Source organism: Podarcis vaucheri, assembly GCF_965113315.1.
Source record: "Podarcis vaucheri genome assembly, chromosome: 14".
NCBI lineage: Eukaryota > Metazoa > Chordata > Lepidosauria > Squamata > Lacertidae > Podarcis > Podarcis vaucheri.
In genome coordinates this window covers 48,640,012-48,661,688 of record NC_138752.1, presented here as the reverse complement: position 1 = coordinate 48,661,688, position 21,677 = coordinate 48,640,012, and the positions used below count along the sequence as shown (strand labels likewise).

At 48.5% G+C, this 21,677-nt stretch overlaps 1 protein-coding gene across 1 annotated transcript in view; it reads left to right on the top strand.

Annotated features, from left to right (window-relative positions):
• Positions 1-420: 420 nt before the first annotated feature.
• The window catches only part of PRPSAP2 (phosphoribosyl pyrophosphate synthetase associated protein 2), a 35,634-nt gene continuing 14,377 nt past the window's right edge, over positions 421-21,677 (top strand). Inside the window, exons 1-7 of the mRNA XM_082199869.1 lie at positions 421-1,446; positions 3,164-3,315; positions 5,492-5,544; positions 9,639-9,705; positions 11,536-11,708; positions 14,485-14,600; positions 15,046-15,101. Of these exons, the coding sequence (XP_082055995.1) occupies positions 3,197-3,315; positions 5,492-5,544; positions 9,639-9,705; positions 11,536-11,708; positions 14,485-14,600; positions 15,046-15,101 (584 nt within the window). The 5' untranslated portion in view covers positions 421-1,446; positions 3,164-3,196. The remainder of the gene's footprint in view (positions 1,447-3,163; positions 3,316-5,491; positions 5,545-9,638; positions 9,706-11,535; positions 11,709-14,484; positions 14,601-15,045; positions 15,102-21,677) is intronic.

The window sequence follows — 21,677 nt, the reverse complement described above, 5'->3', positions numbered from 1 at the left end:
TGCCATTTAGCTCCTGGCTTTCATATCTCAAGTTTCTAAAACTAGTTTCGGAATTTTCTCATTCTGAGCAGGCAAAGTTCCATGCCTGGCATCAGTAGAATTTCCCCACATGTGGTGCTTTAGAATGTTAATTATGCCTATAATTCGATCCATACAGTGGATAAGTGTTTCTTGGGCGTGTCATTGGTTTGTAGTGACTGAGGTTGTTTGAAGGCCTTCTGCTGTGTACTGGGTTTGAGCCCCAACCCACAGGTCACCAAGCATGTTAGGCCTGTGGGCACATTTGGATCTTTTAGTTAGTATGACCTCTCTTCCCCCTGGATCAGTGCTTCCCCCTGCCCCATGCACACACACACACACACACACACACACACACACACACACAGCACCAAGACCTCACTTTTCCAAGGTATTAGGAAAAGAGTGGCAATGCTAGCTGGGGCTGATGGCAGTTGTAGGCTAATACATTTGGGGTGCACCAGGTTGGTGGATGCTGCGTTAGTGAATGATCACAAGAGAAAACTTTTGCTTGTTTGGATTGTGGTTTTCCTGTCTTCGCTGTGCTGAATTTTCTGCCTGCCTTCTATTTTGAAAAGGCAGCCTCTGCTTTTGACGGTGCGTGCTTGATCGTGCTGTTAGTTAATTCAATGTCTTTTAAACAATAATTTGTAATATTTCTTCCTTCAAAAAGAGCTTCTCTGAAATGGGCATGGTTTATATTAATGAGAATGTGGTGTGATGGTAGAGGCTCTGCTACAAGTGAGATTTGCCACCCTTCTTTCAGCTGTGAAATTCCACTATGTCTGGACGAATAGAATGTGGTCTGTCTGCAGAGGCTGGGAGAAGATTTTTTAATAACGGTGTTGCCCAGTATTAGTCACAACTATGACTAACAGTATTTTTATAGATGCCACCCTCCAAAAACAGGAGAAAGCACCATTCTTGACTGTGGTCTATGTGTACTACGTTGCTCTTTCTCTTTGATTGTGTGACACATTTTTGAAAGATAGCTGATAGTAGATAGAAATAAACTTTTCTTAGCTATATATCTGCATTGGAGCTTGGATGAAGGGACAGGTGTTTATTTTTTAATAGGCAAATGGTAATGATTTGGCACTTTTTCTGGTTAATAATCAAATCATTGCATATTGTTTAATACTGATGACTGAAGTCCTATTTCTCGGTTTCATTAGAGTCCCAAACGTATAGTTTTCAAAAGGTGCAGCAAAGGGTGTTTGTTCTTATTTTTGCAAAATAAAGACCACTGGGATAATCTTTACCATCTGCTCTTACTTCCCGTATCTCTTAATGGTTATATTCTCTCCACAGGTAATTTTTTTTGAAAGGATGCTAGTGGCATTGTCCTCAGGAGGAGAGTAAAGTGCAAGAGAGCTTCAGCTCTGTGTGCCAACTTCGCACAGCTCTTCTCAGCCGCAACCTTTATTTGTAAGTGCTTTCTCTAAGAACATTAATCAGACCTGGGGGCTGGCTTATATTAGCAAAACTGTCAGAGGTGGTTGGTATCAAGAGTTACCCTGAACCAACAGCCTTTTGTTTAAGATGGATAAGGCATCAAGGCTGGAACTGGGAGAAAGCTCTGTTTTTTTGTTTAAGGCAGGGGTTAGGGGTAATCCTTCTTTGCTAAAGGGCCATACTTATTTGTGGGGGGGGGGACGGACCTTCTGGGAGCCACATGGGCAGGGCCGGAAGCAAAAGTGATCTGAGCCATGGATGCAACTCTTACCTTTATAAGGGTAGGCGGTGATCTAAACCACTGAGCCTCTTGGGCTTGCCAATCTGAAGGTTGGCAATTCGAATCCCTGCTACGGAGTGAGCTCCCGCTGCTCTGTCCCAGCTCCTGCCAACCTAGCAGTTTGAAAGCACACCAGTGCAAGTAGATAAATAGGTACCACTGCGGCAGTAAGGTAAACAGTGTTTCTGTGCGCTCTGGCTTCGGTCACGGTGTTCCATTGTGCCACAAGCAGTTTAGTCATCCTGGCCACATGACCTGGAAAGCTGTCTGTGGACAAACACCAGCTCCCTCGGCCTGAAAAGCTAGATGAGTGCCACAACCCCATAGTCGCCTTTGACTGGACTTAACTGTCCAGGGGTCGTTTACTTTTTTTTAAAAAAAAAAAAACTTTATTCCAGTTATGCAATAATTGGAACATTCTATACACACCATCATTCATCCAGGTATGAAAGAGGCAATATTCAATACTCAGTGTTCAAGGGCACATTCCAACCAGGCAAAAAAATGAGGGCCGAGAGCAAAGCTAGGGAGGGGTGTGGTTTGGGAAAGGCAATTTATTTTTATTTTATTTTATTTTATATTTTATTTTATTTTATTTTATTTTATTTTATATTTTATTTTATTTTATTTTATTTAATTTAATTTAATTTAATTTAATTTAATTTAATTTAATTTAATTTAATTTAATTTAATTTAATTTAATTTAATTTATACCCTGCCCATCTGGCCGGGTTTCCCCAGCCACTCTGGGCATCTTACAACTTATATAAAACATAGTAAAATATCAAACATTAAAAACTTCCCAATGCAGGTCTGCCTTCAGATGTCTTCTAAATGAAGAAACCTGGAGAGTTGCATTTGCTTCCCCATGGACCTGAGATTCTCCTTCCACCCCTGACCAAGGCATCTCAGTCACACATAACTGTCTTCACTACTATAGGTCCCTGTGTTCTCGCGTGAAATTGAATTCTCACTTCTGCACACCGTTTTTATTGTACGTTCATAAATCGCCATGAGATAAATGTGAAAGTTGATTCATAAATAATATATAATAGTTGCAAATAAATCAGGAAGAAAAGTCCAGCCTGCTATTTTACTTTTAACAACATCTTGATGTCCAGAAACCAGGAGACAAAACTTTTGTCACAGTGTGGATGTGGGTGTTACCACCTATTCACGCCAAGTTGCAGTTGTAAGTACAGCTGCAGTCTCGGGTTGATAAGCTGGCAACCCTAGTGGTAGTCTGATCATTGCTGAATGGGGCGAGATGTCTTAAGTTCCTTCAGATTGGTACTTGAAGGGTTACACAGCATGGGCAGAGCATACAAGGGTGGCAGAAAATATTGAAAATTGGGTTTTCATGCTCCACGTTGCTTATTTAGAGCTAATGTGCTTTTGATCTTCTTGCAGTATTTTAAAAGTGGGAAGACAAAGGAGGATTTGATGTTTTGTGTGGCACCCAATGGTACAGGATCCATCATGAATATAACGAAGGGTGGGCTGGTGCTATTTTCAGCCAATTCCAACCCATCGTGCATGGAACTATCAAAGAAAATTGCCGAGTAAGTAACAGCCACTGTATTTTTCTTCCTAAGCACTCTGTGCTGCTTATGTTTCAATGTGGGGTGTTGGGTCTGGCTGGTATGAGCGTAATGTACGACTCTCAGCAAGATTATATTGTCAAGTTACTTAGTAATGTCTCACTGCTGTTTTTGCCAAGAAAAAGTTACATTTAAAGGTGCAGGGTTAGTATAATGCAGGCTTTGTTCTAACATGATAAACCCACATATGATAAACCCACGTATTAAAGTCTGCTGGTCTTAAAGCATTACCTAATATATATATCTGGCTTTCCTAGCCGGAAAGTTTAAGATAAAGGTGGTCTGAGGATTATCACTGGGTCCTGGTGCACCTCTTAAGTAGCCCCTGCAATCCCTCACACCAAAAGCAAGTTTGAAATTTATGATGCTTCTGTTACGTGCTGAAGAGGCTAGCCATCTTTTGGTGTAGATTTCAAAGTCTGAACTGAAATTAGCTTGCCTCTTCAGCAGTAGTTCAGTGGAAACTCAAAATAATAGAACCAAGTGAGTGGATCCAAGTTCTAGAACTGAAGCAGCCGAACGAGACCTTTCTTAATAGTTGTACCACATTCCTGATTCCAGGAATGACAACATGGTGGCCCATGAAGAGCAGGCAAATTTTAAGAGTGCATGCTATGAGAGCAGTTTTATAAGGCTTGGAGACTAAGGGTACATTGCTCCTTCTGCCCTTCCCCTTCCCCCATTCCCAGTTCTTGCCCATCTTGTTATTTAAGCTTGTGTTCTCTCAAGAGAGCCACTCATCTTAGCGTTTCTTACAGCCAGAAGGTCTCTTGACAGTTAGGTCATGCTGTGCACACTGGCTGTTTTTCAGATTCATTTTGCAGAATGATCCTTTGAGAACACTTATTTCGGGCCAAGCCTGTTCAGCCAATGCTTAGCCTCCCAAAACACCTAATGTACATTGAGCTGAGCCAATGATAGTCAGAGCATGACTTGTGTGATTTTGTTTTCTCCTGCCCTTGACAGTTGCTTGCCCAGACCAGAAAGGGAGCCAGTTACTGAGTAATGTGGATGCTTAGAAACGGAGATGGTCTGTTGAAGGCTAGAAGAAACCCCATCAGGTTATCTTGCAGAAAAGATTCTAGTTTTGGTCTGGCACTGAATGAGAGAAGTAGCAGAAGAAGTTTATGGGGGAAATATGCCCAGGAAGGAGTAATGGCAAAGTGAGCTGTGTGCTATTTTCCTCAATGACAATACATAAGATTAATAGCAAGTTGGGATTCTATTACCGCTTCTTAAATTGTTGCAAAAAGACCCACAGGTATGGCACCTGTGGTCTACAAACCTGAGCAGCAGCTCATTCCTATAAAGCGTGACATCTGTATGGCAATTGTTCCTGCAGTTGGAGAAATGGCAATTGTTTCTCAAAAGTGCATTTGTAGGCAGATCCTTCTGGATGTAACAAGTGAGTAGAATCTGTGCTGTGGCAGGAGTTGGCAGAAGCTACCTTTTGGTGTTGGGGACATTGAGTCAAGTCTTAGCAAATAACCTGCTTAGAGAGTTCTGTGTTTGTGCTGCAGGCAGGCTGCTGTTAGGACTATAAGCATTTAGGGAAAGAGGGCTTCCCAAACTCCCCTCCCCCCCCCCCCACGGACCACTTAAAAAATGGCAAAGGGTCTTGGCAGGCCACTTAATTATTATTATTATTTTGCCTGTTGTAGCAATTGTAATGTGCTGTGTTAGGTGCTGTATGACTTTTAATTCTTTTTGTTGCTTCTTTTATCTCCTATATTTATTGTATTGCAGTTTGCATTCCTTAGAATTCAAGTTGAAATACAGCATAAGAAATAGAAGCAGTACGAATACAGTTATAAATCGGTGTGGGTATTTAATGCAGACCCACCACAGACCATTTGAATGAAGCTTTGGGACCACTGGTGTACTGCGGACCATTGTTTGGGACTAGAGTACAAAAGACTGTTAAGTGATTTCAGCCTTCACCAATTTGGTGCTTTCCATATGCTTTGGACTGCAACTTCCATCATCCACACTGGCTGGAACTCATGGGAGTTGTAGTCAAAAACCTCTGGAGGGTGCAAGAAGAAGAAAGGCTGCCCTCCCTATTTAAAATGTTATTTTTGATCCCAATTCTAATTCACCCTTGCTTCAGTGAGCTTTGTCTTGTCCACCTTTGCAGGCGCCTGGGGGTGGAGATGGGCAAAGTCCAGGTTTACCAGGAGCCGAACAGAGGTGAGCATCTTCCACTGAAAGCCCTTACTTAAAGCGTTCATCGCTGGGAGCTAAAGGGAAAGGGATCTAGTTTATTAAGCACCTCCCATAACAACCTCTTTCCTCTCCCTTCCCCCTGCCTCTTTTTCCCTGGAGAGTTTGTCCCTTTAGGTGATCCATGTGTCAGCTCTTGCCGTTTCCTTAACTAAACAAGTGTAAGAGGCCACTTCCTGGTTTTCCTTCCGCAGCATCTTCCTGTTGTCAGCCTGTCCTTGCAGTTCTGTGACAGGCACGCAGTGTTGGGCTTTCCTGTCACTTGCCTGCATTGCACGGCAGGGTAAGGAAGAAGAGCAGCTTCATTTGGCGCAGCCCAGCCTGTACATTATACACCCAAAGAAAATCCCCTGTGTTGCAAAACTGAACACTCTGAACAACAGCAAGCAACACGCAGGCTAATAATATACTGACAATATTTTTATAACACTATACTGTTTCAAAATTCATAAACAGAAGACATATAATATGTGCATGGAGTCACAAACTAATAAGAATCAAATAAATGTTCCATGAATGGTAGAGGAGTGGTAAGTCACTGTCAAAGATCACTGAAATGGAGGCAGAATGCCTTTCCACAGTCAATATCCTATAAACGTGAGATGATGGGTTCTCCAAACGTTGCAATAGGCTTACTACACTTTTTAGTGATAGCTGATCCATGGCCATTTGGATTATTTGCTGATCCAAGGCCCTTGGGGACTATTTGCTGATGAAGAACTGTACTGTCTGCTGCTGTGCTTGCAGCACCCTGTTGCGACGTTTGGAGCACCCATCATCTCACGTTTGTAGGATATTGACTTCTTGTTCAGCCTGTACATTAAACAGACAAGAACCTGGATGGACCCATAATGTTCAGCATTCTGTTTCCAACAGTGGCCAATCACACGCCTCCAGGAAAGTCTCAAGCATCATTCTCAAGCATCATTCTCAGTGGCCCTTCTCTGTTTGTCCTTCTCTGATGAGACTGCCTGAGTACTTCAAGGTTCCAGCCTTCTTTGGATTTGGCTTCCACGCTAGTGCAGAGGCTGGGGGCTGGGGGATGCCAGATCATCCATGTGGGATGCTTGTTGGTCAGTATCTGAGTGTGCATCGTGTGAGTGTAGCAGTGACCTGGAAGATCTTTGCTGAAGAGTAGATGTCAGGAGTACGTGCAGGAGCCAGGCCCTGTGACCAATAGGACTTTGCAGGACTGGGGCCTTCCTAAGTTTGTTCTGAAGAGGCAAGGCGCGGCCGCACAGGTGAGGCCACTTGGTAACTCACTGCACCTGGTGGCTAGAGCCGGGAAGGGATATAAGGTCAGCATTTCCCTTCAGCTCTTTGCCACAGCAACACATTCCCTGCCTTGCTGCGTTTGGCTCCTTGACTCCTTTCTTCTTGATCCTCGGACCCTTGGCTTATTGACTGCTGATTCTCTGACCCTCGGACTCTTGGCTTCCTGGCTTCTGGACTCTTGTTCCTACTCCCACCCCGCCATCTTGTCCCCGGTCCCGACGTCCCCAGCCGGGACTTCGATCGCCTGTGAACCAGACCATGACAGTAGAGGCCTTAACCTGTGACCATACAGGTGTTGGCCTCTGTTATGGGCTTTCAGGGGTTCTCTATGATCCCACATCATCATCAATTATTATTATTATTATTCATTATTATTGTTCGTCATGTTTTCTACCAAGGTAGCTAAAGGCAACTTACAATATACAGTGGTGCCCCGCAAGATGAATGCCTTGCAAGACGGAAAACTCGCTAGACGAAAGAGTTTTCCGTTTTGGAGGTGCTTCGCAAAACGAATTTCCTATGGGCTTGCTTCGCAAGACGACAATGTCTTGCGAGTTCCTGCTGGTTTTTTCCCTTCCCCCCCTTTTTCTAAGCCGCTAAGCCGCTTATCAGCTGATCTGATCAGCAGATAAGCCGCTAAAAGCCGCTAATAGCGCTAATCTGCTAATCCGTCAATGGGCTTGCTTCGCAAGACAAAAAAACCGCTAGACGAAGAGACTCACAGAACGGATTCTTTTCATCTTGCGAGGCACCACTGTATAACCAAGTACGTACATTGAGACCAGCATAACAGAAAAAGAAAAACCTAAAAGAGAATCATGTTTCTGTAAGACAGGATTAAAATGTCACACCCACTGAAGGAGTTCGCAGATAATAAACGAGCCCAAAGGCCTGGTGGAAAAGAAATGTTTTTGCCTGGCAAGTCATAGAATCATAGAATCATAGAATCCTAGAGTTGGAAGAGACCACAAGGGCCATCGAGTCCAACCCCCTGCCAAGCAGGAAACACCATCAGAGCACTCCTGACATATGGTTGTCAAGCCTCTGCTTAAAGACCTCCAAAGTAGGAGACTCCACCACACTCCTTGGCAGCAAATTCCACTGTTGAACAGCTCTTACTGTCAGGAAGTTCTTCCTAATGTTTAGGTGGAATCTTCTTTCTTGTAGTTTGGATCCATTGCTCCGTGTCCGCTTCTCCGGAGCAGCAGAAAACAACCTTTCTCCCTCCTCTATGTGACATCCTTTTATATATTTGAACATGGCTATCATATCACCCCTTAACCTCCTCTTCTCCAGGCTAAACATGCCCAGCTCCCTTAGCCGTTCCTCATAAGGCATCGTTTCCAGGCCTTTGACCATTTTGGTTGCCCTCCTCTGGACACGTTCCAGTTTGTCAGTGTCCTTCTTGAATTGTGGTGCCCAGAACTGGACACAGTACTCCAGGTGTGGTCTGACCAGAGCAGAATACAGTGGCACTATTACTTCCCTTGATCTAGATGCTATACTCCTATTGATGCAGCCCAGAATTGCATTGGCTTTTTTAGCTGCCGCGTCACACTGTTGGCTCATGTCAAGTTTGTGGTCAACCAAGACTCCTAGATCCTTTTCACATGTACAGCTCTCAAGCCAGGTGTCACCCATCTTGTATTTGTGCCTCTCATTTTTTTTGCCCAAGTGCAATACTTTACATTTCTCCCTGTTAAAATTCATCTTGTTTATTTTTGCCCAGTTCTCTAATCTGTCAAGGTCGTTTTGAAGTGTGATCCTGTCCTCTGGGGTGTTAGCCACCCCTCCCAGTTTGGTGTCATCTGCAAATTTGATCAGGATGCCCTTGAGTCCATCATCCAAGTCGTTGATAAAGATGTTGAATAAGACCGGGCCCAAGACAGAACCCTGTGGCACCCCACTAGTCACAGGGATAGAAAGTCTCCCCAGGAATAGCATTCCACAAGTGGGGGAACCACCACCAGAGAGGTTTGTTCTCGTGTCACTGCCCTCTGGGCCTCCCGAGGAAGGGGCACACAAAGAAGGACTTCAGATGGTGATGTGAGTCGGGGAGTGGCAAACCTTATTTGCTCTTTGAATGTTTCTCATGGCACCGTGGCCAAAGAATGTTGGCCTCTGGTGGTTTGCTACTGGACAACCACCTTTAGACCTAAAAAAAGAGCAACTTGTTATACAGCTTTCTTGAAGAGCTGACAAGCACACCCTAGAAAATTTAATGGAGGATAAGGCTATTTATTTACCTCCAGCTGAAATCCAGCAGGGCTCTTCTACGACCACCGGGAGCGGTGTTGCTGTCAATCTTTCTCACCCCAGCTGTAATGTTTCTGAGTATTTGTCATGTGGATTGGAACTGTTTCCACGTTCCTTTTCCAAGTGATTGTGGTAACTTTTAAGGCACCGGTTTACATGGCCAGGAGACCTGCAGCATTCCTTACTAGCCCTAGGAAGCTGCATTGCACCAGGTCACACTGTTTGCCCAGTATTGTTTTGCTCTGAACAGCAGTACCTCTCCAGGGGCTCTGGCAGAGCCCTTTCGCATCACTTGCTGCCTGATCCATTTAACTGGAGAGGCCAATAACTTAAAATGGGACCTTTACATGTGGCGCATGTGCTCTGCCACTAAGCTTACAGTCCTGCTCCTGCTGCAAGTGAAGGGGAAACAGCAATGTTAATATTTTCCTTTGAGATGGGTTTTCAATATAGTCTCACCTGATTGGAGCTTAACGCTGATGTACTTTGCAAGCATGTGTCGACACCAAGTGCATGTTTTCTTTTGGCAGAAACGCGGGTACAGATTCAGGAGTCTGTGAGAGGAAAAGATGTCTTCATCATCCAGACTGTCTCAAAGTGAGTACAAATGTCTGCTCAGAATTAAACCCCAGACATTTCCGAATTTGGTTTTGATTGAACTGTATCTATGTAATGCGGGTGGCGGGTAGAGCTTATTAACTTTGTCTCTGTTCCTTTTAAACCCTCCTTGTTAGATGTCTGTGGTCTTCTGCCATTCGCTGTCCATTATGTTCCCTTTAAGAATTTTTCAGCCAGCATCAATTTTAAAGCAAATGTCTCTAACCCCCTAAATGATTTGGCAGAGTTTCCCTGAAAAGTCTGTTCTATATGCTTCCCTCTGTTTTTTTTTCTTTTTAACCATGGTATATAAAAAAGGGATGCTCTAAATCCATTCTCTTAAAACCCCACTTTCCATCTTGCATAAGATGAGACAGGCAAAACATTCAGGTATCCAAAGCTCATTGAAGAAGCTGTGATCAAGGGTAGCTGTACCAGAGTTAGACAAAGACGGGAACTATTTTAAGCACCTGTAACTAGGTTATGGAGGAGTTGTTGTTCCTGCACTCTAATTTTATCTTGCTTTCTTATGCTGCTACTAACTGGTACCTGTCAACACTCCCCACTGCACCCTCTTTGATTCCCCAGCTCATCTCTGCTTTGGGGGAGAGGGAAGGAGCATGCTGTTTGCCAGGTCACTATGTTGCGTTCCTGTAATCGGTTTGCCCCACTGCAAAGACGGCTGGGTGGCAATGCTAGCCCACCTCTGGTCCAAAGGAAGCATAGTGGGGAAGGGAACAAAGCCATTTATTGACATAATGCTCTGTAACGGGTGGGGAACCTTTTTTCAGCTGAGGGCCATATTGCCTCCTTCTGGTCTACCTTCCGGAGGCCACATTCCAATGGTGAGTGGCTCAGAGGCAAAAGTGGACAGAACCTTGAATCTGAATCTTACATTTATACAGCAGGCACAATCTCACGTGCCTCTTGAATATCATCCATATGGCAAGGCAAGCAAGAGCCGCCATCATAGTTCCAGCCAGGCAAAAATGCTTGAGAGAAACCAGTGAAAGGTGTGGCCTAAGGAAAGTGCCACGGTCCAGACAGAGAGACTTGGAGGGCCCCTTCCAGGGGAGGAGGTTTCTACCCCCGCTCTCTAACCATGGCCTTTCTTTCCTCCCCAGAGAAAGGGCTCGGGGATGTGGAGCCTCTACCGTTCCTCTCTTTTTTTGGGGTAACGAATGCTGCACACACAGCTGAAATCCATGGAAGCAGAGGTCCACAAATCTTAGCTGGCCTCACCCCAGAAAATTTGATCTTTCCAGAGGGAGGGGGCAGAGTCTTCCTGAGCGCAGGACCCAATACAGCTGGGGTATGTCTTTGAGTGATCCTGTACTTCTCCACAGCTGGGGAGGCAAATGAGAGCCTGCCCCAGATGCTAAGCCTCAGGGAGTGGCATTCCAAGTGCATGTGAGGTTCAAGAAGGAGCCTTAGGGAGAGACGTGACCAGTAGTGAGCTGGCAAACACAATAGCTCAGCTGGTAACCTCAGGGTCCTGGGTTTGAGCCTCATGTTGTGCAAAAAGATTCCTGCATTGCAGGGGGTTGGACTAGATGACACTTGTGGTCCCTTCCAACTCTTACCATTCTTTGATTCTGTCTGAAACGCCCTTGTGGACCAATGATAAGGAGGAAGAATAGTTAATCTTCCCGAAAACAGGTGTGGCGGCAATGATTTGAGAGTGTTCATCAAGGTCGAAAGCCCTGCGTAATGTCCTGTTGCTCTACCTGCCCTCTCCGGCGGACGAAGGGCTCGATTGCGTCAGAATGCAATATAGGGCTTGTTGTCGAGTGAAGTCCCGATACAGAACCAGCGCCCTTCTCATTGCAGGGATGTGAATACGACCATCATGGAGCTCCTCATCATGGTGTATGCCTGTAAAACGTCCTGTGCCAAAAGCATTATTGGCGTGGTTCCCTACTTCCCATACAGCAAGCAGTGCAAGATGAGGAAAAGGGGCTCCATTGTCTCTAAGCTTCTGGCTTCGATGATGTGCAAGGCGGGTAAGGACAGAGAGCAGCGGGCGAGGCCATGACGGGACATGCTCACCCCCACCCTGGCCGCTCTAAGTATGTCTTCAGGCAACGCTGTAGACTATAGGCCTTGGCTCTCCTCTAAAGTTCCTTTCATGAGACAGTGGTCACTCGCAAAGGGAGGCAGCGCCTTGCTGAAGCTCCGTGGTTAGAGCACATCCTTTGCATGCAAATCGTCCCAGATTTAGGGGTGTATCCATTGCTAGTCCTTGAAGTAGCCCCACAGAAGATGACGCAGCTCAGGCCCATTGGGTCTACTCTGAGTCGGATTTTGTTGGAGACAACTCATAGCCCCTGGCATCTCCAAGTGTTGCTGAGAAACGGCTCCGCCTGAGATTTGGAGAGCTTCTGCCAGTCTGCGTAGACCAGGGTTTCCCAAACTTTGGTCTCCAACTGGTTTTGGCCAACAACTCCCATCACCCCTAGTTAGTAGGACTGTGGGTCAGGGATGATGGGAAATGTAGTCGGGGGGGAGCTGGAGACCCAAGTTTGGGAAACCCTGATGTAGATAATACTGAGCTAGATCGTCTGACTCTTTTATAAGGCAGCTTCCTTGGTCTGTGGGACAAAATTCTGTACTTGGACGGCTCTCCAGCCAGTTCCTTCTATTTCCTAAATTCTCTCCTGTTCACACATGCTGTCTCTTTTCTTGGGTTTTGGGGCAAATAAATCTCTCCTCGTATATTGAGAGACATGCCCAGTTTCATCTGAATCCGCTTAGACTGGCAGTCCTGATTTGACTCTTGGTCAGTAGTGGGTTTTTGGCTGTTAGCTTTTGGTATTAATTTTCCTTGTTAAAACCTTACAGAGTTAGTTGATGTTTCTGTAAGGAAATCCTCATAAAATTCTAACAATTAAAACAACTGCATAGTAATTAACGGGCCAAAATATTAAATCGATGAGAATTGCATTATATAAGGGTCATGCATAATAATTAAGAAATGCATCTTTGAACAAAGGAAATGTTAAAATCCGTGAAACAAAACACACCTTAAATAGCCAGTCTAAAATATTATTATCATTATCTACTATACTTCACCCAAACAGCCCAGTTCACAATATAAAATTACAAAATATGTAATAAAAACAATATCAAAACCAAGCCAATAACCTCCCTCCCATCAAACACATGTAAACAGACACAGAAAGTTAGTTATTATTATTATTTATTAAATATGGGGGTGGGGACAGCTAAGGACACAGTTACAAAGGAACAAATGGGAGTTTAAAGTGAGTTTCTGATAGTTCCTTGGGAACTCTCACTGGGATCAGCTGCACTCAGGATCTCCCCATTGGGAGCTGCCGTATTGCCGCTATAAAATCAGCTGATTGACGCTGTCACCAAGCCCAGCTTTGCTGCTGTGCAGATGCAGTTTGAATCCAAACGACACCTGCCAGTTGGCACCTCTTTCCCTTTGCAGATGCTGCAAGCAACTTAAAGATGCCCTGCTCTGCCCGCACTTTGCTGTTTTGGCAGGCGCTGCTGTCGCTGCCATAGCGCAGCGCGGCTTGGCCTGCTTCCTCCTCTGGAGACTCAGTGCCCGGGGGGGGGTGAGTGGAAAGAATCTGGCCCACCTGTGAAGCTGGCCTGACTATGAAGCAAAACCGCCCTGAGCTGTCGGCTCAGGAATCCAGTGGTTCCATCCCTCCCCCCCCGCTTGCTGCTGTGAAGGGCTAGTGGGGGGACACGACTGCTATGTGTGGGGCCACAACATCCTGCAACTGGCCAGGCCCTGTGGATGTAGATCTCCAGTCCCCGCCAAGCCACAAAGCTTAGCCTGGACTAGGAATGTCCAAAGTCCATTCCGGGGGCCTAAGATGGCCCACTGGTTGATTTAATCCAGCCCCTGTCCTGGGGTAAAATCCTTAAAAAAAGCTCAAAAGCTGAACAACTTTGAGGTGAAATTGTAAAAAAGCTCAATACCTTTGGGTAAAATTCTCAACAACTTCAGTCCTAAAAAAAGCTTAAAAACTTTGGTCAGCCCTCACACATGAGCAGATCATCAAATCTGGCCCTCTTTGAAAAAAGTTTGGGCACCCCTGTTGGGCTGACCTACTGCGCAGGGTGGTTGTTAGAATAAAATTTGGGAGTGACAATCCTTTTGAGGAACGATGGGATATAAGAGCACAAAAGAGACAGAATTTTATTTGGCAGGTATTTTATTGTATTATAATTTATTGAATTTACCGTATTTTTCGCCCTATAGGGCTCACCGGCCCATAGGGCGCACCTAGTTTTTTTTGGGGGGGATAAAGAAAAAAAAATTCCCCCCCCCAGGCGCGGGGCTGGGGCGGGGGAAGCCCGAGTTCCCCCCGACCCCAGCCTCCAGAACAGGCTGCTATCCACAAGCCTTGGGAGCCCGGCGGGAACTCCCGCGGGCTCCCAAGGCTTGAGGATATCTTCCTGAAGCCTGGAGAACGAGAGGGGTCGGTGCGCACCGACCCCTCTCACTCTCCAGGCTTCAGCGAAAGCCTGCATTTGCCCCATAGGATGCACACACATTTCCCCTTCATTTTTGGAGGGGAAAAAGTGCGTCCTATAGGGCGAAAAATACAGTATATCCTGCCTTCCCTACTGAAAGTGCAAAGTCTCACACTTACTATGGGGTGTAAGGGATAAGCATTTCCTAAGTAAAAGCTTCTTTGGGAACCAGCTTTTAACAGCTGCCACACATCGAATGTGGGTTTCTTGCTCTTTGTTGGTGAAGTGACCTTAAAGCACTGCTCCCCTTGGTCTCCTCCCAAGGTCTGACTCACCTCATCACCATGGATTTGCATCAAAAGGAAATCCAGGGCTTCTTCAATGTCCCGGTTGACAACCTGAGAGCATCTCCATTTTTGCTACAGTACATTCAAGAAGAGGTGAGCGAAATCGTGTCATTTCATTCCAAGCCAGGCGGATTGGGTGCTGAAAAACTGGCCTGTCCATCCGATCCTAAGCTAGGCTGGCAAGATGAGCAATGCCTTGTTCTTGATGTCACCGCAGTCCAGATGAGGACCAAAAATGAGGGGTGGGCGGGAACAGTTAAGAACATGAGCTTACAACTAACAGTCCATTGTCATTGGATTTATACCACTTAGGACTTGTAATATTCTGCTGCTGACTCTTACAGAAATGTTCCTAAGCCCTGTCCTCTCTGGGCAGGGCAAACTCTCTGAAGGGGAAAAGTTTGTTGGGGGAAAGGGGGAAGCAGGGTTTTTGCTTCTGTGTTGGGGATTAAAAAAAATAACAACATCACAAGAATCAGATCAGACCAAAGGCACACACAGCCCATTTCATGTGTTTGTGTTTGTTTATTTTTTTCAGATTCCAGACTATAGAAATGCTGTGATCGTGGCCAAATCTCCGGCGTCTGCAAAGAGGTGGGTGGGTACTCCAAAACCATGTTCCTGTGTAGCACCAACTATCTTCTTTTAACACCTGAAGTTTGACTCTAGATAGAGGTTGATATCATAATAATTTGCAAGGGTGGGCAGCGGGTCTTGGATAAATATAAATATAAATACAGACTGGATAAATGAACCGTTCAACAAGTAGCGTAAGTCCACTCACAGATCGGCAACCCCGTGCCACCACAACGGCAAGGGTAGCACACTGGAGAATATGAAATTTTTTTTCAAAGCTGTTTTTCAAAGATCACACTGGATGAGATGTTCTTCAATGGGTCTCAAGATGGAAACACAAAGCCGTATGCATGGATCAATCACGGGAAGGCAAATCAAAGCCACCACCCTGGTGAGAATAACGCAAGTGAGCAAAAGGAGACCTGTTCTCCAGATATATTACAGGTTTCGCTACACGCTTCATCAGTCCGAAAAGCCAGTCATACAAAACGGTTTGCTCAGGAAGCATTTCACAGAGCACATCCTTAAACCAGTGGAGCTCACCGCAAGTTGTGGTGACTCCCACCGGCTTAGGTGTCTTTGAGAGGGGATGGGATAAATTCATGGATGGTGAGGTTGTCCACAGCTACTAGTCAGGGTGGTTAGATGCCGCCTCCAGATTCTAGGCACCAGGCCTCTTAAGTTACCAGTTGTTGGAGAATTGGCTTCAGGAGAGAACTGTTGTCCTCAGGTCTCCATTTGTGATCTTCCCAGAGGCACCCATTTGGCCACTGCAGGGAATGGGGATTCTGGACTAGATACATGAGGTGACTTGTGATCTGTGTTTACAACAAACAACCATAATAAGAGCCTGCTTTGTCAAGCCAATTGCCCATCTAGCATCCTCTTCGCACAGTGGCCAAAGCTGCCATTGTGGGAAGCCCACAAGCAGGGTGGATAAAAATCAATGTTTTTTTATTTTAAAAAAACCCCCAATTTTAAAAATTTAAATCATATTTTTAAAATAAAATGCTTTTGGAGGAAAAATCTTCCTAAAGATTTTCTATTATAGTCCAAAGGCTATTCATCAGCAAATAAGGATTTGATTTAAGTTTTTTCCAGTGGGCTGCCACCCAGTCCCAGCTCACATAGGACCACGCTAGCCAGCGTTCACGTTATAAGAGTCTTTATTGTGTTACAGGTTCCATTTCCGAACTGCAATGTGCAGCCCTACGTCTTCTATGTCAGACCGGCGAAGACCCGTCTGAGTCTCCGCCTCTAGCACACCAGCTTAATACCCTAGCCTTGCTCCACCTCCTGCGCCTTTCCCTCCGTCTCTGGGTCCTTCTGCCCCCCGGGGTCTCTTCCTTTCTACTCTCTTCTGACGCGGACCCCCCGGACCCTTCCGCCTCCTTGCGGCGGGCTTTGGGACCTGGCTCACTCTCCGGGCTGCTCACTGCGCCAGCTTCCGCTGCATTTGAACTTGGCGCGCGCGCCCAACTCTCTACCTTCCTCTTGACCGTTTCCTCGCTTCCTGATGAGGGCGTGACTACTCCTGACTCGTGCCCTCCCTCCTGCTGTGAAAGCCTCCGGACCCCGATGTCTGGTCCCCTTTCTCCCCGCTGCTCCCAGCTGGGCACGTTGGTCCCGATTTCCAGCTGCTGCTCTCTGATCCCTCTCTGTCCCCTTCTTCCCGGGGTGTCCCCCTGCTTTCCCCCCTTGCTCTGACCGCTGGCGCTCCCTTCTGGGAATCCTCGGACTCGCTGGACAGGCTCGGTGATCTCGGGTCGTCATCCCCACTCATCTTTCCTTCGTATTCCTCCCCCTCGCTCTCTGTCTCCTCCCTTCTCTGCGTCTCTGCTCCTGAACCCCTGACATCCATCCCCCCTCGAAGCCCCCCCTTCCCCCCTCCCCGCTTTCAGGTGTGGGTGCTGGGTGCTCCCTCATCACGGGAGTGAATGCCGGATACAGTTCGCTCCCCGTCGCTGGCCGCCAACTGAAGACCTCCGAGTCTTCCTCTTCGCGTTCGTTGACGCTGATCTGCTCCGCTTCCATTTCTGTGCCGCCGCGCTCGAACCCAGGATCCTCCCCGAACACGTCCATGTCAGTCTCTGCGTCGCTCGCTCGACCTGGCATCTCCAGCCACTTCCGGCGCCACTGCTCCTCCGGTCGATCGTCCCACCAATACGAGGCGTCTGATGCTGAACCCTCTGGTGACCCCTCTGGGGAACGGGTGCCCTGTGCTGGTTCCCCGTCCGAGTCGAATCCCTGGAACGTGCTGGACGAAAGTGTGGGCGTGAACAGCCAGTCGTCGAAGAAGCCTGCTGGCATGGGTCTGTGTGGGAAAAGGGCATGAAACTCATCCTTGAGCAGGGGTTCCTCCAGAGCGTAGTCTTGCACCCAGCTATTAGCGCTGGCCCGGGTGCCCTCTCTGGCTAGGAGGTATTCTACTCCCTCTTCCCCCCATCTGGAGTCCAAAATCTCCGTGACTTCGTTGATGGGGTCCTGCTGTGGCAATCCCCCCGTCTCCGTCCTCTCCCGGAACGGACTCGGTACCGTTCCTGGTTCCTGGAATCTGTGAGGTGCCTTGTAGGGAGTGAGCACCGACCTGTGGAACACCGGATGCATTCTGGAACCCTCCGGCAGCGCCAGCCGGAAAGCTACCGGGTTGATCTGTGCTTCGACTTGGTATGGACCGAGTTGCTTGTGCCCCAACTTCTTCTTGGCTAACGATCTGGTCGGCACTGCGTGGGCTGCCAACCAGACCCAGTCTCCCACTCGGATCTCTTCGCCAACCCGCCTGTGCTTGTCAGCTTGCACCTTGTATGCGTGCTTAGCTAGCTCCAGCTGCCTTTGGAGTTGATCGTGGACCTCCTGCAACTCTGACGCGAAAGCGTCCGCCGTCTGCGGTTCCCCTTCGCCCACTCTCTCCAGTCCCGGGAAGGTTCTGGGATTCCTCCCGTTGTTGGCAAAGAACGGCGTCACCCCCGTGGACACGTGCTTCGTGTTGTTGTAGGCGAACTCGGCGAGCGGCAGGTAATCCACCCACGTCGCAGGCTGTTGATTGGCATAGCACCTCAGGTACTGCTGCATGATGGCATTGACCCTCTCCGCTTGCCCGTTGGTCTGCGGGTGTCTTGCTGATGCCAGGTTGATCTTGACGTCTAGAAAACCCATCAGCTTCTGCCAGAAATTCGAGATGAACTGGCGTCCGCGGTCGGACAGTATAGACCGTGGCAGACCGTGCACTTTGAACACGTGATCTATGAACAGTTTGGCGGTCTGTTCCGCGGTGGCCACCTTCGCACACGGGATGAAATGTGCCATCTTGGTGAACAAGTCCACCACCACTAGCCTCTCGAGCTGGGTAGATCCGTGACAAAGTCCAGGGCCACCCTCTCCCACGGTTCAAACGGCGTTTGCAGCGGTTCCAGCAGACCCGCCGGCGGTTTGTGCACCGCCTTGGCCCTCTGGCAGGTGTCGCACCTCGCGACGTAGTCCGCGACCTCCCCTCTCAGTCTGGGCCACCAGAAATCCCTTGCGACCAACTCCACGGTTTTTTCTGTGCCAAAGTGTCCAGCCGTGGGTGCGTCATGCAACTGTTGCAGTACCTTTGCGCGAAGTTCGTCTCCCGGCACGTAGATTGCCCCTTTACGTATGAGCAAGCCGTCCCGTATCTGGAACTCGTCACCCTTCGCTGTGCCGCTGTGTACCTCGGCCATCTTAGCTTGTGCGAATGAGTCGTCCTGCAACGCCCGCCGCACCGCCTCCAGGTCTACTGCAGCCGAAGCGCACGCCCACGCTGTTGGCGCGAAGATGTGCATGGCCGCCGCTGGCGTCACCTCTTCGAGGTATTGTGGTTTTCTGGACAGCGCATCCGCCATGACGTTGGTTTCGCCTGGGACGTACTCTATTCGGAAATTGAAGTTTGCAAAGAACTCTGCCCAACGTATCTGCCTCTGGTTCAGGAACTGCGCCGTGCGCCAGTGTTCCAGATTCTTGTGGTCCGTGCAGACTTGCACTGTGTGCTTGGCGCCGATCAGGAAGTGCCTCCACGCCTTGAACGCAGCATGAATGGCCAGCAACTCTCTGTCCCAGATGGTGTAGTTCTGCTCCGACTTGCTGAGTTTTCTGGAGTAGAACGCTCCCGGCCTCCAGACCCCCTGCGGGTCACGCTGCAGCAGGACAGCTCCCACGGCTCTATCGGACGCGTCCGTCTCTACCCGCATCGGTCTGCTGGGGTCGATATGCAGCAGTTGCTCTTCCGACGCGAAGAGACGCTTGAGCTCTTGAAAGGATTGCTCCGCCTGCTCCGTCCAGATGAACTTCTTTTTCTTGGAGCTGAGCGTGTCCGTAATGGCCGCCGTCTGCATCGCGAACCCCTTGATAAACTTGCGATAGAAGTTGGCAAAGCCCACAAACCGCTGGACCTCCTTCCGGTTGCGCGGGCTCTTCCAATCCAACACCGCGCGAACCTTGGCGCTGTCCATGGCTAGCCCTTTGTCCGACAACTTGTATCCCAGGAAGTCCACCTCCGTCGTGTCGAACTGGCACTTCTCCAGCTTGGCGTACAGTCTATGCTGCTGCAGCCTGCTCAGCACCTCTCGAACGTCTCGGTCGTGTGCCTGCTGCGATTCAGAGAAGATCAGGATGTCATCCAAGAAGCAGACGCACTTCTTGTAGAGGAGCCCCGCCAACACGTGATGCATGAAAGCTTGAAAACAGTGGGAGCCATTTTGCAATCCAAACGGCATCACTCTGTATTCGTAGGTGTCCAGAGGCGTGAACATGGCTGTCTTCCACTCATCGCCCTCCCTCATGCGGATGAGGTTGTACGCCCCTCGCAGGTCCAACTTGGTGAACACGCGTCCCTTGCGCACCGTCGCTAGGAGGTCGTCAATCCTGGGCATGGGAAAATCAGAGGGTTTGGTCATCTTGTTCAAGATGCGAAAGTCCACCACGAGTCTTTTTTGGGGCGTGTCTTTCTTCTTCACGAAGAAAACAGGGCTGCCCCCTACTGCCTTGGACTCCCTTATGAAACCGCGCTCCAAATTGTGATCTATGAACTGCTTGAGTTCCTGTAGTTCGTCCTCAGACATGGAATACAGCTTCCCTTTCGGCAGCGTCGCCCCCGGTAGAAGGTCAATCTTGCAATCATACTGCCTGTGAGGGGGTAGCTTGTCCGCCTCCTTCTCGCAGAAGACCTCCAGAAAGTCTGCGTATTTGTGGGGGACCGCTTGCAGCGTTCCCAACTGCAGCTGTGATTCCTCCTCCTCTCCCTCCTGCCTGGGCAGGATGCAGTGCTCGGCACAATAAGAAGAGCCGAAGATCAGCTGTCGCTGGTACCAAGCCAGCGTCGGACTGTGCCTGTCCAGCCAACTCATGCCCAAAACAATGGGCGTGTCCGACAGTCGGGTGACATTAAAACTGATGACTTCCCTGTGGTTACCAAGTCGCATCACCATTGGCGGCGTCTGCTTCACCACCTGCCCCCCCAGCAACTCTCTGCCATCCACTGTGATGACTTGCAGGGGCAGAGTGGCAGGCAGTAGTTGTATAGCGTGCTGCTCCACAAAATCCTGCGCTATAAAGTCTGCATTACTTCCAGAGTCCACAGAAAGAGGCACGTCTATAGTGATGCCATTGGGTAGCTGGAGTGATGCGGTGAGCTGCACTACTGGTTTGGGTGGGAGGGGGTCTGTGGGTTGCAAGATCTCTGGGGACTGCTTCACTGATTCGTCTGGCTGGGCCCCAGTGCCTCTGCCTCCAGCCAGACATCGTCGTTTCCCTGCTGGGGTTCGCTGTGCTGCGTAACTGCTTTCACCGTTGCGGAGGCTGCAGTGTGCTTGGAGTTCCTCTGGGGACACTCTCTCGCCATGTGTTGAGGGCTGTCGCAGATGTAACACTTCCGGTTCCCTCTAGGAGGCTTAGTCTTGACTGCTCCCGGTGCTGGGGCTCTGGTAGCCGACTGAGCCCTGGCGCCTCCCACCTCCATAGGTTCCACCCCCCCTCCTGGCGGAGGTGTGGATTGCGCACGCGCTGCTTCCCTGGGAACAGAAGAGAAACTTCTCGCTGCTTCGCGCCCTCCACGTCCTTCGTCTCTGCACCATGGGCGTTCTTCCAGTCTCACCCCCACAGTCAGCGCCCTCTGGACCACCTCCTGCGTGCTTCGGGGCCTCTCCCCCCTCGCAATTTCGTCTTTAACAGCACTGCTCAGACCCTCCCAGAACAGGTCTCTGACTGGGGGTGAATCTCGGTCCCATTCCAAGGCACTGACTAGCGCAAAAAAGCGGGCGTGATACTGCCGCACACTCGCCCTCCCTTGCCTCAGTCCATGTATCTCCCTTCGAGCAAGATCCACGTCAATGGTAGATAAAAAGCACGCATCCATCGCTTTGATAAAGGCATCTGCACTCTGAAGCGCCGGGTCTTTATCCCTCCACAAATTGCGCAGCCACGCTTTAGCATCCCCATGCAAATGGGACAGTATAAACCCCACTTTCTCTTCCTCATCTCTAAAGTCTTTTGCCAGCAGTTGCAGTGCGCACATTACGTCTGCTCGAAAATTGGGGTACTGTTGTAAATTCCCATCGAAGTGAGCCACAAGCCCTCCTG